This window comes from Helicoverpa armigera, chromosome 14, assembly GCF_030705265.1.
Source record: "Helicoverpa armigera isolate CAAS_96S chromosome 14, ASM3070526v1, whole genome shotgun sequence".
NCBI classification, from domain to species: Eukaryota; Metazoa; Arthropoda; class Insecta; order Lepidoptera; family Noctuidae; genus Helicoverpa; species Helicoverpa armigera.
Window position 1 is genome coordinate 5,108,784 of NC_087133.1, and position 19,750 is coordinate 5,128,533.

General features: G+C 34.2%; 1 protein-coding gene across 1 annotated transcript; it reads right to left on the bottom strand.

The window, feature by feature from the left end:
* Positions 1–675: 675 nt before the first annotated feature.
* LOC110380696 (uncharacterized) lies at positions 676–15,295 on the bottom strand. The gene is made up of 4 exons (XM_021340769.3): positions 14,939–15,295; positions 14,260–14,436; positions 3,347–3,457; positions 676–1,564 (listed from the first exon to the last, which is right to left on the bottom strand). The coding sequence occupies exons 1-4, from the start codon at positions 15,000–15,002 to the stop codon at positions 1,338–1,340; spliced, it is 579 nt and encodes a 192-aa protein (XP_021196444.3). The 5' UTR covers positions 15,003–15,295; the 3' UTR covers positions 676–1,337.
* Positions 15,296–19,750: the final 4,455 nt, after the last annotated feature.

Genomic DNA, 19,750 nt, shown 5'->3' on the forward strand with positions numbered 1-19,750 from the left:
AGTCAAAGCGTGATGCTTGTGGTATTTCATTGTTTGAACGAAATGCTTTATATTTGAAAGTCTAAATGAATCCTTTCATTAAAAAGGTCTTTTCTAGCTTAAGAAATATATAAAACAATTCAGATGGCCTAGGCCAAAGTATATTGAAGTATCGTATTTTCCAAACTATGTCAGAATCAGCTTCCAGTTTACTGAATGCAGCTAAGTATCAATATTTTACATGGAGCGACTGACTTACCTAGGCTGAGCTAGGCTCTTCAACCCAATCAAGGAGTCAACTTGAAAAACAGAACTTCAAAATACTGGCAAACTCCACGAATTCTTTATTGTCGATCAACAACAAACTCTAAACAGGGTAATGAAATGTTGAAATGAAATCTAGACATTTTTTTTATCAGATTTTATATTCGTGCATACGCACTAAGCATAGTAAAAAAACCGAATTGGCAGTGAACTCCTTTACTGATCTAGAGACTGTATTGCTATGTACAAAAAGACCAAAAGTAAGTATAATACATTCTTGGATTTTCTGTTTGCTAACTGTTAACTTAACAGAAAGGTCTTTCCTTCTTATTGTTAATTGAAACACTTTAGATTAGTTTTAAATAGATACAAACAATATTTCAATAACAAACAATTGATATAACATTATACTGAGATATTAAAGAATATAAATGTAATGAAACATCTGAAACTCTTTAATAGTGTGCCAAAATTATTTCTGGATTATGGATTCCAAAATATGATTTAAAATTTTAAGATATCGACGAGGACATTAAGAGGATATGCTTGAGCATATTCTTTAATAGTTCCAAGTCGATGAAATATCACTTTATATGATACAATAATAAGTACATAATACATTTTTAATGTATATTTTATTTTATTCTGCACTATACTTAAAACTACACACTCTTAAGTACTATCCTAATATCGACGAAAATATGAGTTGCCAGATTTCTGCAGCACTGTAGGTATACAAGTTCTCACTGAGGATTCCCACATTTGGTCAGGTCTCTATCAAGTTTAAAGGGGATCTCATGTAATTGATTCCAAATAATTCAATCTCTATTACAATACTTCAATTTACACTACAGCCTGGCGAACTCGTTAGTGATACTCCCATGGTCTATGAGGGGAGCGGGACGTAGGTAGGTCCCGCGTCCCTATAATCACCTCCGCTCCTCACGTGGATCGTGATAGTGTCCTTAACGAGCTTACCAGACTATAATAATCATTAAAAACAAAGAAACAGTTGAAGCTTACATTTGAATTTAGAACACTTAAAAAAAATAAAAACAACTGGCAAAACATAAAAAAAAAACTATCTACACTATTTACAAGAATATTTCCGACAAAAGCTTTTTATCTATGAGGCGATGAGGTTTAGGCTTGGTGGTCTTCCTCCTACGGTAGAGGCGAGCATTGAGGCGGTATAGTGCGGGCGACAGTGCGCATCGCACGTTGAACCACCAGTCGCACGACGCCACGGCCTGCGAGAACACCGTGCCGTTGGGGCACAGGAACGATGCTTGACGGCCGTCGATGTCGCAGTAGTGCCATGCTGGAAAACAGGAGAAAACTAATTATTTATATCCAAATAGATAAAGCAGTGAAGTCTTAACGGGTTAAAGCAAAGACGTGTGCGGTGTGGTGTAATAGAAGGGATGTTCAGCTCGTGGGACTTCACCAAAGGGATAGTGTCTCGTGATCCTATCTCCGCATAGAACTTCCACTGAAGCTGAGCTGAGAGGAGATGAGTCAATAGCACATTTTTATTGATTGTTAAAAAATATGTCCTCTCCGCTCGTCTCCTTTCTGCTTTGGTGGAGTCCCGGCCTCATATTCTATTTAGTGAGCTATTTTGCTAAATTTGTTTGCTTTTGTTAAAGATAGCATATCCTGATTTCTAGATTAAAGACTGGGCCATGAAAAGAACTCCTTGGGTTTCCCTTGGGACAGGCCAGGACTTAGGAGATAATTTAAATCAGTAACTTGGTCAAATAGATATTATGAGAATACCGTGGTCACATGTGTAACTGCTAACATTGTCAAGTGTCATATAGTTACATTGCAATTTGTCCTACGAATATAAATCACTATTACCTTTATCAATAATTATTATCTAGTACTTGACTAGTTTTTTACTCTGCAGTAACTTAAATTCCTGGTTCATTGAATTATGTATCACATTCTTCTTTGAGAAAAAAAAAATAAAAAATAGTTTGTATGAAAATTATGGCTGTCTCGGAATGGAAAGATGCCTAACCTAATACTAATATTTCAGGTACCTGAAATGACTGCCTCGTTGGTCTAGTGGTCGCAAACGCGACTGCTATGACTGAGGTCTTGGGTCCCATTTCCGAGTCGGACTTAGAATTACCAAGTGATTATAAAACTTATACAACTATCATTCTGTAAGGTAAGGTTAGGTTTTATCTGTAAAATTTTGATCCAGAGTCGTATTTTAGATCGCTATCTTCATTAATGTGGCATTTGTTATTTTAAATTGACAATAATTAACTAATTAATTAGGACAGATTCACTAATAAATGTAAAAATTAACAAAATATGTAAATGAGGCTTAATTTTAATTAAACTACTATGGGAGCTTCCTCAATGTTCAAGCAACACAAGTCAAGTGATTCATCGCTTAAACTTATAATAAGGAAGTTATTGAGTAATAACTTAGCTGCTCATCATTTGATTTTATCGATATGAAAATCGCATTAACATATAATAAATTAGCAGACAGACTAGATATTATTAAATAAAATATAAAACTAAGTGCTTGTTTTTTATCAACAGGATTCACGTTTTGACCCACCATTTCATGTCGAGATCATGTTCCGGGTTATTTGTTATAATTATCTGACCTCAAAGTATCTTAAGGTCACTGTGGTAGATCATTACAGCAGCAACGGCCAAGGTCTTAGCCACAGAATCGCAAAAGCTTTTGTTCTGACGATAGAACCAAAAAGATGAACACCTACACCGACCATAATTAATTTTATTTATCTGTTTATTTTTTGCCGATTTATTATATCAAGAAGAATGAATTAAACTCCGCCTACTTCGATCCTATGATTTATTAGGTGATTAACATCTTGTATTTCAAGAATAGAGGCTTAGGCTACACAATAGAATGCCATCACGTTAATCAAGACTAAGCGTTATGAAAACGTATTTGACAAATTATGAATAAAAACGCTTTAGGCAATTATTATGTTAGTAAGTATATAAATTATAAAACATGACAGCTAGTGAGATAAATGCGCAGGATTGCAACAATCGTCGTTTTTCGGCATTGTTCTTGACTGTCGTTTGTTTCTGTTGTGACAGTTACCTTGGCAACGAGTCTCCATGTCCGCGAAGAAACCCGGGTAAGGTTGATCGTCGCAGTAGAAGTTGGTGTATGGCACAGCTCCTAGTACTGGGTAATCAGTTCCTGGTTTTCCTGAAATTAAGAAAACAGTAAATTAAAAGTTATGTTTTTAAAACTTTAAATTAACTTGATGTCGTTGATGTCTTTTATATGGGACAAAAAATAACTATTAAACCGGCAATGGATTACTTTAATTTATACGTTTTTAACACTGTGATTGTGTTGGTTTAGCGACCCGTAACCGTGGTAACTCCAGCATAAGTGTATGCAGAATCGATAACCACTAATAAAATGCGACGTACTGAAAAAAAAGAAAAGTTCGTTTTCATGCGTAATTATGTCGAGGCAACAATGACACACACCTGTTTACATTAAATTTTATGACAAACCTATTTTCTTTATTTCCTGTTTACCAAAAATCATGAAGTACAGTTCAAATCAAGGATTTACGGTACAAGTAAATTAAGTCCAAAATTATTAATTGGTCTTAAAATTACCTTAACATTGAAATATGAGTATATTTTCATTTTTATATAGTGTTGTTTATCTTGATGTAAACTCGTTTAACGTAGAACTGAACTACACTATATTAAGCTACATTTAATGAACGTGTTTTTAGAGGTCAAAGGTGCCTAGTTCCCACATAGATCGACCTGCCGCACCCTTTGGACAACAGCCATATAAATGAAATACAAGTACCTACCTATATTATAACTACCTATTACTTTCAAAATTCACACGCTTTTATATCTTCAAGAACTTACTAGGTACTTTTTATATGACAATTTTGAAATCCATCCGTCATTGAGTATCTATTATTCACTTGATACTGAATTCATTTCTCTGATTGATCATTAAAATTGATTATGTTACCATTTATTTGAGCAACATCATGAATACCAGTAGGAAGTAATTTCATTTTTACAATCTAGACTCTCGTCTATCGAATTCGTGGGAAATGATCGTCCGGCTCGATCACGATCGACTCTTGCGCATATTAGGCCGTTCCCGGTAGTTATACCTACAGATAACGAAAGTTCGCTTGCTGTGACGACTTTCACTTTGAACACTAGGTACTTAGAATTCTCGATTGTGCCAAATAGGATCCCAGTCTTAATGATTTGTACTGATTTACGATTATTGGGAAATCAGAAAATATAGTCTATACAAGCTAGTACATTCACCTTTAACCCCCATCGGTTTATACCAGTGACTGCAATTACAGTATGCATAGGAAGAACACAGAACCGCAACTTACGCAATTATAGAATATGGATTTCATTGCGAAACATTATCGAACTTAATTTGTTCAATTAAATAAATACCTACATAGAAAGGCAGTCTTCATTGCTTTACCTGAAGAAGGATTTACATAAATGCGTAAGTTAAACGCTGAGAAAACGTTTACGTAATTAAAATGTTCAGAATTACTTTAACGCTCAATAGTATGCTTTGAATGAATACATATGATATTCAGGTTAGGTACAGCAAATCGACAACTTATTTTAAATGTTGTATGCGTAATAATAAACAATATTAAACATACTCGTATAGTAAGTAGTAGTAGAAATAATTGCAACATTATTCAAGTGGCTAACAAGTTAAGAGTAAAATTAAATTTATATACTTTGACTGTTAAACTATTACTTATGCATAAATAACTAAATAAATGTACCTTTTAAAGTGTCAACGTAAGATAGCTATCTATAATGAATTAAGGCGGAAAGGCACTGTTGCATGCTGTTGGCTATAAAATTTAATTTCTTATCTAGCACGTTTATCTACCCTGTTATTAAAAAGGCGTTAATCACTGTTAATCACTACTCTCAAGAAAGACTTATTAACCATTTATATGTTGGAGTCATATCCGAATAAATTATATTGTTGATGAGATAATAACTCGCGCTATGTAAGATTATTTAAACCTTTTTTCGCCGACAACATATGCATACGTTCGTTTATCTTAAAACCACTGTTTGCTATAAAATTTAACGTAAAAAAATCTTTACTGTAGTTCATTTAAGAATACTGAAGTTTTTGTAGCAGTCGTGTCAAGAGTTCAAAACATTATGTGGAGAGATAGTATTATACGTAATTGATACATACACCTGCACAGCACACCTGCCTAGAGAAATTTTGTCTAGAATTTTTCGAGAAAGTTGAAGCTCGAAGTTTATGATGTTAGGCATAGTTAAAATCTTGCATTTCAAATAAATTTTATGATTCTGGTAAAGGTTGACGCAACTGTACTGTTATGTAAGTGTAGGAACTGCAGTATTGTATACATTGTACGTATAAATACAAGTGTAGTAAGTCATCTTAAAGGTCGAAGTTCGAAGCGGATTCTGCGTTTGGCTAGTTCTCTAGTCTACTTCAAATATCTTGGAGCACAGCGTACATATAACATTGACATTTAAATAAAGTTTGGACATAAATGGTACTTAACAACTTGTTTTGTCATAATTTAAATAATGTAATTAATTTTCATCTTCATTTTTTATTTGTATTCATATTAATTCATCGTGACATCACATTCAATAGTAGGTATTGCATCGCAATAGAGCACTTTAAATGTGTCAACGATTTTTACCATGAAACGACCTATTTTCAAAGAATGAAATCATAGAAATTGAAATCTGTATCGAAGATTTTGAGGCATGAAGTTATATGAAGTTTAAGTATTTAATTAAGAGGTGCCTTGAGATATTATCATTCAATGGAATATCTACGTGAATTATAATTCTTAGATATTGTACTACGATTGTTAAGTGATTAAAGATAAACATTAATGACGATGATTGATGTTATGATTGTTTTTCGACTACAATATAGGCGGAGTCAGGGGCATAATAAGTAATAGTGTACTATCATTTGTCGAAGGTCTATAATATAATTAAGTATAGTTAAAGCTAGCTCCAACCGCAAGGAAAACCTCATGCTGTCCAAACATTAAGCTCATACGCATAACTTCACGTCAATTTCTAGCCAGAGTCTTTCTTAATGAAGTAATAAAGTCAATGATTAGATCAGACAATTAATTATTCTGCAAGGAGGCATGAAACTCAGGACAAGCATTTATATGTATACAGGTAGATATGCAAGTACCTACATTCAATTTCGTATGAAAGGCACGCTTTGATGATTCTATCACTTGCAGTTTGTAGGTAAGGTAGGTGTTATTGTAACTTCGCAATGCATCGCATGCACGCAATGCTTTATTACGTTCGGAATTGTTTTTATATCTTCTGCCTTGTTCCCAGATCACGTATCACCCAGTTAACCTTCCATGACAGATAAAAAATAAAAGATGGTCTAGTATTACGTGACCGAACAAGAATCTGCCGGCCAGCGCATAAAAGTTCATCCTACATAAAATTATATAGAATAGACATACCTATGTCTATGATGATCTAACAAAGGGTAAAAGTTTGAAATCTCGATATCTGTTGGACTCGTAATGTGGTTGCATTATGTTTTGTGATCATGATGATAAATTACTGATATGTGACGTAAGGGGCCGGTAAACGGTTGCTATTACAGGTACGCCCATATAAAGAGTGCGATGTGCTGCTAACAAGAGATGTTATGTGAAATCTCACAATAGAAAACGCTAGTGTTTTGTTTCAGATTTGGTAGCCTGCTAGATACTCAAATTGGAGTCTTGTATTGAATTGAAGTGGAGTGAATTATGGCTATAAAAAATATATATATAGCTCGATAAAAAATGACGTAACTATATTATGTAAGAACACCAAAATTCCGGAATTGAATGACCTATTCCAAGCACAAGGCTGTACAACCAAAATAAACTCTAAATACTTCCTTCCAAAATCAATTATCACATACCTAACTGTTATGTTAAACAAGTCATTCATGGATATTGGAAAAAAATATTAATGTGCTAAGGTCCCAAGTGTCACGTGGTTCATCGAAGTGCGAAATAAATTGACCCTACCGAACTTACTATATAAGCGAGGACAGGTTGAAACAAGGTCAGTACCGTTTACATAATAATTTGTTGGTACGCGATGATAATTTTTTGGTAACATTTAACATTGACAATGAAAATCGATACGCGACTTCATTCTCGAAACATCCTAATCGTTTGCGGATATAACAAATCGTCACCATCATTTAAATAAATTTATTAGTGTATATTTATACAAAGTAGAAGGTTTTTATAATTATCATGTAATAATCGTATAGTCGGGATCTGTAATGTTTAACATAAAAAATTACTAATGTAAAGAAATTCGTTTTTAAAATACAAACTTTTATTATAGGTTCACTAGCTTAAACTTAACAACTAGCTAACTTGCTTTTGAAACTACTATCCAAAGACATTCTTAAACAACGAAACCTTCGGTAGATTCAACCGACTTGCGCGGACGCAACAAAGCACAATACATAATAGTCTATTATTAATAGAAGAGGCGCTCTAAGTGTTAGTGCTTGTTTAAATATTGCTCATTCGATTACTCTGGCATTTAAATCATCGACTCAAATAATGTTCTTACTGGCGTATGAGATAATATCATGTTTATTGTACATCTTTAAAACCGAAACCGGCTCTACAGGATTCACAAATATGTAGAATAAAACTGAATATGCATGACTTTGGATGTCATCCTTCGGAAAAAAATGGGGTAAACAGAATTCTGTAATTGATTATTATTAATAATCTAATTTTGTTCGTAAAATAGCATCTGAGTAAATAAAATGGGATGAGACATCATAGAGGTCATATACCGAGTTATAGCTAAGAAGGCCTTACAATTAATAAATAATATATTACTACTTATTTATATCATTTTGCTAAATGAGATCTGTCAGACTGTCAGGGGCACTAAGAGGTTCGGACAGTCCTAAACGTTATCTTTATCATTAATAACAGCTACATTACATACGATGATATGAGCCACGCGTGGCGCAACGCAGTTATACCCAGTGGCGCAAGCGCAGTCGGCAGTGACGCGGCGATACTTCGAGTAGACATGTAGACATACCAACTTATTCAAATACCGTATTTTGTATTCTATTCACGTACCAAAAAGGCTTATTTTGAAGGTCATCTAAATGAAACATAAGACGATTTTAAGTCATATTAATAAAACGTCATGAGAGGCTTATAAATGAAGGCGTTATTTATTTTAATGGCCTTTTAACTGGGCTTAACCTCATTCATAATTTTGAAGCATAACAATATAGTCAGTGCAATTTATAAATAAACAACGTTTAGTAAAATTAGTTGTGTATGATAAAAGCTGGTATGCAGGTTGTGCGGGTCAAACGCGTCTTGTGCATAAATATGAATTATGGTGATATCGGTGTAATCTTATATCTATTGTTCACCCACATGACTTAGCTCGCCAATTATACCTCAATACCTCAACCATTGTTTTAAAGTCATACAAAAATACGTGATCAAAGGAAATAATAACTGCTTTATGACATTGTAATGTTATGCTATATAAATGAGCAACATTGTTAATCTGTTTAATTTTATTAGAATCTGTTTCTGCTAAACAATTAATTAAATTTTATTCATGCGCAGATTCATAAACACACAGATTCAGACGTAAGGTAAAGACGATAAACATAAATCTACTTAAAAAAAATCTTGTTATCTTCTCAATATTATAAGTTAAACTATAGGCAAACTTTGGAGCAGGAAATCCGAATCCAAGATGTTATCGTTTCTAGGACCCTAATATATCCTTCAGTGGTCATCAAACTTTCCTCGGATTCTTATTATTAACAGTCATTTCATATAATAGTCTTCATGTCTCGTTATGGTTGCCCACTTAGCTCGGAACCAGTTTGCTGGCTAATTTTAAACATTTTTATAAAATTGCTAGTGTGGATCCAAATAAAAACAAAAAGGGTACAATTTATGACCTACGATCCGTGGAGTCTGGAATATTCATAGCTTAAGCAAGGAGGTTGAATACGTACCTACCTTTTCAACATCTTATATACAAAAAAAATGAATTGCTGTTCATTAGCCTGACTAAAACTCAAGAATGGATGGACCGATTCGGCTTTTTTGGTTTTTAAAATGTTTGTAGAGGTCCAGGGAAGGTTTGAGCGAGGTTTAATTTATCGTGGCAATGTCTAGTTACAGTGATAAAGAGGTTTATTTCGAGCAATTAAGTTGAATAGACGTGTTGATGGATGTATAACATATATTCTGAATAGTTAATTAGTTTGCTTAGTCAGATTAGTCTGATGTGTTGATGGAAATGTAGAAGGTTTGATACATAGGCAGGTAAGATTGCCGGCGCTAATTTTAATTGGAGTATGTATATAAGAAAATCTTCCAAATATATAATATGCCTTTATAAATGCTAATGCAATTATATAATGTATGAACTCACCTTGAAGTTATGGCAGTTTAATAATAAGTAACATCACGATTCACGAAAACTAAAGCTGTTAGGATCCCACTTAGATACGTGACTGTATCGCAAATTCTTTAGCCATATTAGGAAGTTCCTAGAGCCTGGCATTCGTCAATACATCCGATTTTGTTATAGTGCATTAAATAAAAATAAATTTGGAATATACTCAGCTATGGGAACAGACCTTAGTCTGACTGAAAAGAAAACAGAACATAAAAAGGATATCTTTTACACGCGTATGAAAGAAAATTGATTTAATAAGTAGTGAAAAAGCTTTCCAGAACTATACCTTGTTAGCCGAGAGAAATGGTACCTACCACATGTTTTGGCATAGCCCTTCACTCTTTGTCGAAAGGCACGAGGAGTTTGAAGTGCTTTCTGAATATTTATTAAACAAATTGTACCTATATCTTACCAACTCCTCGCGTTGCACACCGTCGTGCCAGCTGTATGCTTACCTCAATACGTAATTAGGTGCTCGTGCTGCTTTGAAATATTAATAGTTACTTCATAACAATTGTCTGCTTACTAATCGCTGGACGTTTACATGATTTATTGATTACAATTAAGCACATTCCGAAATAAAGGGAACAAAAAGGCTATCATTTTTCTATCTAGATCACAGAAGATATAGTAATTCTTATCTTTCTTGCTTAATGGATATGAATGCGCTGAATTGTTCCGTTGAAGGCCTTGTCTTGACTATGGCAACGTGCTTTAAGCAGCCTTGTTCTCTCGAGATTTTGACTCACTTTTACGCTGTGCCTTAGCTCTTAATTGTACTATCATTTCACACACGCACACATACAGTCACACATACATATCTAACTATATTCAGTGGTACTGCTGAATGCACGAGGTCGCAATCATAGCGCACGGCTTTGGGGCAACGAACATAAATCGGCCAGTTGCGTAATTCATTAGCATGCTCCATAGAAGAACGATGAAAGCTTGCGTTTCAATAACAGTTATTATATGGGAATTAAAGTACTATACAACATGCATCTTTGGCTCTCTCTCTGTAGGTACAGCTATTCTACTTATCTTTGTACACACCATATACACAATATATTTTTCTGCATGCCACTTCTGCCTGATGGGTTTACGGAGAGTATTCTATAGAGAAAATATATTATTAATAAAGTACTCCTGGCTATGCTTGCGACTACAGCTGCTAGCTATTAATAAGTTATTTTTTTACTGAAGGTATCAATACCAATTGGCTTTTTAAAGTTCTTGTCTGCTAAAGGAGCTACCTACCCACCCACTCTGTTCTTTGTTATTTTTCTATCTTTTCTCTATTCTTTTACTAATGGTTCCTACATCTGCAGAATGCTAATTTTTTTATGGTTGCACTTATTTGATGAATAATTTCGTTACATCTTAATGCACCTATTCGATGAAATCTGCCATCGATACCCCGTTGACTAGTATACTGGAAAGGCTTCTAGACAAAATATTTCTTTACTTGCCTATATACTCACACCTATTGTGTTAGTACTTCATAATTGATCGTATCTGTGCACATGACAGGGTTTTTCTATTGTAACAAATACAATGTGAGGTATTAATTATGACTAATTACTTCCAGCAACCAAAGAAAGCTACAAAGAAACGTCCTACTTACACGTTCTTTTAGTAAACATGCCTATTGCCTGTGTCTACACTGAAAATTTATCGCGCAGTGCGTGCATCGCGTATCGTTTTGGGCAATCAGTCTTTATATTAAAAGCTATCCTACATAAATATTTGAACATTGAATTTAAAATAAAACTGCTGCGGCTGGTTATAAATTATTACTGTTGTTTGTGGTTAATAAAAGTTAGAGTGTCTTACTTTTATGGTATTTTTTAATTACCAGAAAAAATATGGTGTTGTCTAAACTGAGAAAATAAGATGAGGAGAACAATTTTTCATGAAATTAAGTAAAAATGGGTATGTCTGTAGTAGATTTTCCTATATGAAAGTTTCACTACCACGCATACTTAGCAATCTTTGTAACGTATAAATTAATATTTCGTCCGTAAATTAAGTTACCAATTGTTGTTTATATTTTCACGCCTGAACAGTTTTACACTGTTTTAAATTAATTGAGTGATTAGGCTGGCCTTGTTTCGATATCATTGGCGTGGATGCAATTTATCTTTATTCAGTAGTTGCTGTTTAAACTTTTTACTATACTTCATATACTTAAAGTAATAACGATGAAAGAAAGACGAAGTGATGATATCGTAAAGCTTTACCTGTAGGTACTTCCATACAACATATTTATAAGTCTGTTTACATAACCCGACTGCAGTAAGATGTGTGTAATTGATTAAAATTCGCCGATTGCTAAGAGGAGAGCTCCGATTACTTAGATTGTAGCCGTTTGAGCAAATCGCCCTGACATTCTGTCCGTGGTCTGAGGTCGACATGAAGGCAGTCATGTGTGTGCACAACACTAATCTGTTATACATCCATCAACACGTCTATTCAACTTAATTGCTCGAAATAAACCTCTTTATCACTGTAACTAGACATTGCCACGATAAATTAAACCTCGCTCAAACCTTCCCTGGACCTCTACAAACATTTTAAAAACCAAAAAAGCCGAATCGGTCCATCCATTCTTGAGTTTTAGTCAGGCTAATGAACAGCAATTCATTTTTTTTGTATATAAGATGTTGAAAAGGTAGGTACGTATTCAACCTCCTTGCTTAAGCTATGAATATTCCAGACTCCACGGATCGTAGGTCATAAATTGTACCCTTTTTGTTTTTATTTGGATCCACACTAGCAATTTTATAAAAATGTTTAAAATTAGTAATAAGAATCTCAAAAGAAGGAAAGTTTAATGACCACTGAAGGATACAATAGGGTCCTAGAAACAGTAACATCTTGGATTTGGATTTTCTGCTCCAAAATTTGCTTGTATAATATTGAGAAGATACCAAGAAGATTTTTTTAAATAAGTAGATTTATGTTCGTCGTATTTCCCTTACGTCTGAATCTGTGTGTTTTTGAATCTGTGCATATTTTTTACTCTAATATATTGAAATCTTTAAGCCTAGAATTGTGAATTTATCATTTATAGCGTTTAACATAAATATAAGTACATCCCACAGATTAAGCAAGGTTCTCAAAATAACGCAGCCTGGAAGTCAGTAAAGTAGTACCAAGAATGTCATTCTGCTGGGTCTAGAACATGCGAAATTACCTTAACTCGGAACGAAATACCTAAGAAGTACCTACCTCTAATACGTACGTGTAATTAATGCTACAAATAGAGAAACTTCTGCCTTATGTAATGGTTACATTAACGACTCTCATTTCCATGGATCTGTGTAACCTGTTTCACTTTATCATGATGTTTTTTTTTCTATATCGTGACAGAATAATACTTGAACTTTTAAAATTAGATAAAAAATTAAAGGCATTATCTTTTATCTACAAACAATTAATAGACATTTCAAGATCCCCCATACATGTCAATAAACTTTCGAGGCCAAAAATCCGTCTACATTTACCCGACTATTACATTAAACAATGATACTTCTGTCATTACTAAAAATTCTATGATAGATAAATAGACACAGGACAAGCAGAATAGCGGTTACTCGGATAGACGAATTTTTATGGTTTTAGAGACATTTGGTTGGTTAAATCCATATTCTAGTACCTATCGTTTTCTATTCATTATTGTGAGACTATGTTAATGCCCATTAAATTAGCGTAATTGATGGGCATCCCAAAAACGATCCACTTCTTCTAGACAAACATAAATTAGATACAAACACAAGGTATTCAATTAACTTTACCTTATAATTTTCATCCAAAAGCAGTCAATATAGCCAAAATTCTATTCAAAATTAAACTTAACGATAATCGCAATATAATAGTTACCCTAATAAATGCCTAATAAGTACGAATATTTGTCTTCGTCGTCAGCGGTCTGTAAGTAAACTGATGATTTGTAGCAAATTAGAGTCTAATAATGAGACACCGACCGCAAAAACGTTGATGACGTTTTGTTAATAATTTATAAGTTTAAATTAAACGCGTACCTAATTTGTTTTGGTACTTGTCAATTTATCTTTTAAGCTGGTAATGATCGCATTTGAAAATGGGAGTAGCGATGAATCATAAAGAAGGTAATCATAGATAATGTTGTCTACTACATGGTTCTAGTAACGGATGTCGTAGGTTACAATATTAGATACCTACTTTGAGACACATTTTGCGGTAATATTGCTTCACGTTACGGTCACAATATTTCTTCTATACTGTAGGTACAATATATCGAGTTTGAGTATGAACTTACTTTACGGTTTTTGTCAGTAGATAAAAATGTAGAGAAGTGTAGAGAAAGATCACCTTTTGCCGTTCAGGGTATCTAACTTTCAAGAACTCTCTTGGAATATGTAATATCGCACAAAATAAGTAGGTACAAACATAAAATTCGAACAAGTACAGATCCACAGATACACTTACCAGGTATTGCCATTCCAAGTTCAAGATACTCCTTCACAGAAGGGCTGAGGAATGCCGGCGGTGCAGGGGCGGCCCCGGGCTCCGGGTCTGGTGCATCTAATGCCTGTGCAGGTTCCCGGGAGACAGGGCCACTGTCAGCTCGCACCCGCTTCACCCGGCTGCCATCTTCAGAACCTCCTGGAATTTCAAGAGATTCCTGAAGGTTTCTTATAGGAATGAGTAGAGTAGCAGGTTTCGAGGATATATATGTATTAGGAAATGATTTCACAGAAATCAGAGGTTTTTGTATTTGATGATGTTGATCGGATTAATATAATCAGTATCAAATACGTTACTTTAAGACAAAACGAGATCCGAGTATTGAAGACAAAATGTTTGATAAATCGTTTCATAGGTATGCTATGAGTGTAAGTCGAAGGATAGACTATTCTACGGGATTGAGAATCATCATCATAAAATTGATCTTATTCCTCGTCAATCAATTAATTATGTAAAATTTTGCTCTTAAATTATAATTAGATAGTACAAAAAACGTTTTGTGACCTTTCGAGAGATATTCTTGTGAAACTTCTATAGCACTGCTAAAACAATATCTGCAATATTAATACCTTCGCTATTGCTGAAAGCCGATTTAAATTCTAAATACGTCGAAATTAAGACAAAACGCTGATTTGCTTACCAGTTATCACGAGTACAGACAGCAGGACAGTTGCAAATAAACTAAAAACCTTTCTTCCAGACATTTTTAATACTTAAACAATCGTTATATACAAATTCAATCACCAAAACATATGTAAACGCATGTTTAACTCAACCGTGTCACAATCGAAAAGGCTTCAGTCGGCATTGAAGTAGATTGAAGGTCTCAGAAAAGGATTGACGAATTTCGTAATATCTCTTATGGTTAACGTGGTTGATTAATAACCGCGGCGGACGCGAGTTTATGTATACGGATTTACTTTTCTTGCATAGCGGTACAATTCGACGTGCGCTTTCGAAGGCAGCCGAGCGCGCAATGTTCATGCAACGCGCATAACATGAAGATTCTATTCTAAGAGCCAAGCTGACCTCTAAACTTCGTCGACGACTGTATGACACCATGGGAATTTTCTAAAATCAAAAGAGCGGTCCTTGCGAACATTATATACCTTAATTTTTAACTATGCACCAACCTATGCTTAGGAATACGGGTAAATAACTACCCCAAATAAAATAGGGACCAGGGCAGGAACTCAGGAAAGAGAAATAATATCCAGTCATGTGAGAACTGGGGCCTGATTCTCCTAAAGAAAACTTCACCAGTATAATCTAGGGGTGTTGGGTTGCCCGGGTAACTGGGTTGAGGAGGTCAGATAGGCATTCGCTCCTTGTAAAGCACTGGTACTCAGCTGAATCCGGTTAGACTGGAAGCCGACCCCAACATAGTTGGGAAAAAAGGCTCGAAGGATGATGGTGTAAAGAAAACTTCCAGATTAGGTACCTTTAGCTACCGCTGCCTTCTTGTGGTGTGGAGCCTATTCTGTCGGCGGAGGAACATTCATGTAGCTAGCATTTTCCCAACAACCCACTACATACATTACTTTGTACCTACAACATTGTCTAAGACATTTTAAGAATTCAAATGTTAGTAATCAAAAAGTTTATCGAGAAACATTTGGAGATTTGGAGATATGTAAGTAAGCAGGTACAAACCAATAAACAATATTTTGTGGTAAGTTTAATTTTCGCGCGAATGTTGGAATCACGTCAGTTTTTTTTTTAACTTTTTTTTTATATGCTCATAGACGGCACGGGGCAGCTACCACGAGTCTTGATCCTTGTAACACAAATAAAAGCAGGTACTATACCAGCCAACCATAGTTAATTAATTTGTGTACCTTAGTTTTAATAATATTTATCTACAATAATATGTATAATAAAGAGGAAAAATTTTATTGTTTATTTGTTTAATATGAATAGGCTCCAAAAATACTTGACCGATTTAAAAACTTTTTTCACTGTTGGGAAGCTACATTATCCCCGGTGAACATAGGATAATTTATTGGGGTACGGGATGATCTCTGAAAAAAACAGTTAGTTTTATATATTTATATAATGTCAATCAAAATTAAGGTATTTTCTTTTTCATTATTTTCCTAGCTGATGACTAAATCTCGCTAACCTAGGTACGTGAATGCAAGGAACGGAACATCATATAATTTTGAAGTCGTAGGTATAACGAAACGTTTTTGTCACCAACAATGAACAAAAAAATGGAGAATAAAAGGAGAAAGTGAGTCAGATTATTATCCGAATGTCCTGTGATATGTTAAAAACAAATTGTCCAGAAATCTGAATTTCTTGGGTCTTAGCTCAAAGGGCAATGTTTTTTTTTCTCTTGGCCAACAACCTACCAGTGAGTGTATGTTATGTTATAGGCGTTCTAGGTATCTACTACGTTGGTTATTAATCCATGGAACCTTTACCCTTGATTGTACGTTCAAGTTTTTTTTATTTATATACCGAATTCAACAGTATATTGCTTTGGTTTTTATGCTTTAAATAAATGGATAAATAAAAATAATTAACCATTAAGTCAATAAAAAAAGATCGCAGCTACATTTTATAAAATATCTGAGTTTTTATAGGGAATTTTCGTACCATAGATTAAATTTGAATGCGTCTCGTATTCCCATATTTCAGCTGCTAACAGTCAAGTATTTACATTTGAAATTTGACAGCTGTCAACTGCACGTAGGATTCGATACCCAGTTGCCAGAATGCTACTTTTTGTAACATTTTACGTTACTGTTGATCTTCTCATGTTACCTCTATGTTACACGACTCAACATTATGTTACTTTTAAGACATACAAAAAATACATTATATAACGTTTTTTCATATAGCAATTAAGAAAAACAATGACAAAGTAAATTGCAGAATTAGAAATTAGAAAAAGCAGAAGACTTTACTGATTACAAAATTGGTTGGTATCAAAGAGTATACAATACTACGTAAGAAGAGACGGGACTTCCATAGATAGAAATAAACTTATGAACCGTCAAAATAAGGCTAACCTAGAATAGCCAACTTAACAACCTTATCAATAGTGCATAACAGTGCTACCAACATAAAGTTAAAACCATAGTGTTGTGCAGTTTGCAGGAACTCTAGATATCGATAATCTCCTACTTAGAACCATAGTGTTGGGCAGTTTGCAGGAACTCTACTTACCTACAAACCCATCGACAGAAAGGAAATTTATTTATTGCCGTCGCGAAACCGCCAATGACTATGCCGCTGTCATTGACGGTTTCACGACGGTCAATCTAGTTTAAAATAAAATAAACAAGTACTAATAAATATTTTACTTGATCCAAAGTAAATGTTACATTGAACAAAATAAAGGATTGACACAAAATGTTTTTAATCAAATATAATTTATTCAAACTTGGCTGCGAATAAGGCTACTGTACCCTCGAAAAGATAAATATGGCAATTACTGAAAGGGAGCAATCAAATGCAACTGAAATCCTACAACTATTACTTAGCTGTACTCGTTAATTGAGCAATTTTATTTATGTTCGCATTTGATTGCTCCCTTTCAGTAATTGCCATATTTATCTTTTTACATTCGTTTCTTATTAATAAAACTGACAATTTGGTTAACAAAGTGTCCATGAATATGCCACTGTGCTCCTCGCACATCCATGTCGAATCAACGTCTTTATGCATCATCACACAACAATATTTAACTATATCATTGTTATACAGCAAGTGTTTCACATCACGTTCAAATACGGATACACATAAATTTACAGTATTACATAGATTCAGAGTCGGATAAGTAAGAGAAAGCTTGTCCTTCCACCACTCTTTAAGTGCTATATAGTCATAAGTTTTGTCATTTCCTGGCTCCAACGTTCTTACACTGCCGCAACATTTTAAACAGTTAGTTCTTTTAATCAGTACAGAGGCTAGGTAACCACTAACATAAACAACAGGTTGTTTGTCAAAATGTTCAAAAAAAAAATCTTCAACATCAGTTTCAATATCAGGCAAATGTAAAAAAATAGGATTATTACTATCATCATATACAAAATCATCTTTATCTTTAGAAACTGGATAAGAATGATCTACATTAGTAAAATCTTCAGATTCTGTATGTTTAAATACTAAATCATGAAAATCCAACATCAGTTGGTTATCATCAGGGTCACAATTAGCTCCCCTTATAGGAGTACTAAGTTTAGTTAGTACACTGGTTTTGAGGGCTGCGGTAAAATGGTGGCATGTCGGATTTTGATTAGTTGGAGAATGCTGCCTAATCAACCCAAAAAGATTCTCCAAAGTGTCTTGGTTGAGTTGTCGCAGATTGAGGAATTTAAACCCAATTGACTCTACATAGTTCCAAATGTCTTGTAAAGAACATAAAGTCGTATAGTACCCATTTACACACCGGACGTTTCTTAATCTTAATTGACTGTCCGATTTTAGGAAGTGCAATGTTTTGACTTTTTTTTTAACTCTGGCCATAATTTGTGATGAATGCTGTTTTTAGATATATTTACGCGTAAGCCTTTCTTTACATCTTTTTTTGAGGCTGGCCCGTTAGTAACATCAAACAAGGTATCTAACTGCTGAATTACATTGGCGGTTTGTAAAACAGCATCACGTTTCTTAGTTCCATCAACATCTTTTACATCATTATCAAATGTTTCAGCAAATAATTTCAAAATAGCAGATACATCATTGCTGAGTATTTGCGCGGCCAGTTTCACCTTCATTTTAGCGCGAAACTTGGGATTTACGTGCAACGGTGTGATTTTTTTGAAATGAAGTGTTTTGTTATTTCTTTCCTGTAATTCCACTAAATGTGACCATTTAGCTTTCATTCCATCCAAAACCAATACACCCCCTTCAAAGAAGTTGTTCCTGATGGATTTGAATAAATGAGGAACATCATATAGTATATAAACTTTTTCATTTTCCACTATATAAAAGTTACTGTCAGAACGCTGCCCAGAAAACTTTTTCAGTAAATTTAAAGCACCAACGTTAGTCGGGCCTTGATCACAGACAGTTGCGATTACTCTAAAACCGATTTCAGAAACCATTTTGATGGTATTTTTTATAATAGCTACCAATTTATCTGATGATATTGTACCTTTCACAAAGTAGTGTGCAAGTGGCTGCTTGATTTTTTTGTGCACACCTTGTAGTAAAAAGACTAAAGCCTTGTCGGCTAACTCTCCCGATCGACCGTGTTCTCCTAAATCTTGAAAACCCTCAACTTTGTCGTAAGCAGTATTAAAAATGAGCCTCTTCTTTAGAGACATCTCATCAAATAAAATGACGCAAGTTTTATCTTTACAAGATAATTCCTTGACCTTTCTTTTAAGGTGATCAATTATTGATTTATTGAATCCAGGATTCATAGGCATTTTACTAAGAACATTTTGTAAAGTCCTTGGACTAGGTAATGGTAACAAATGCCTTAAATACCGATATA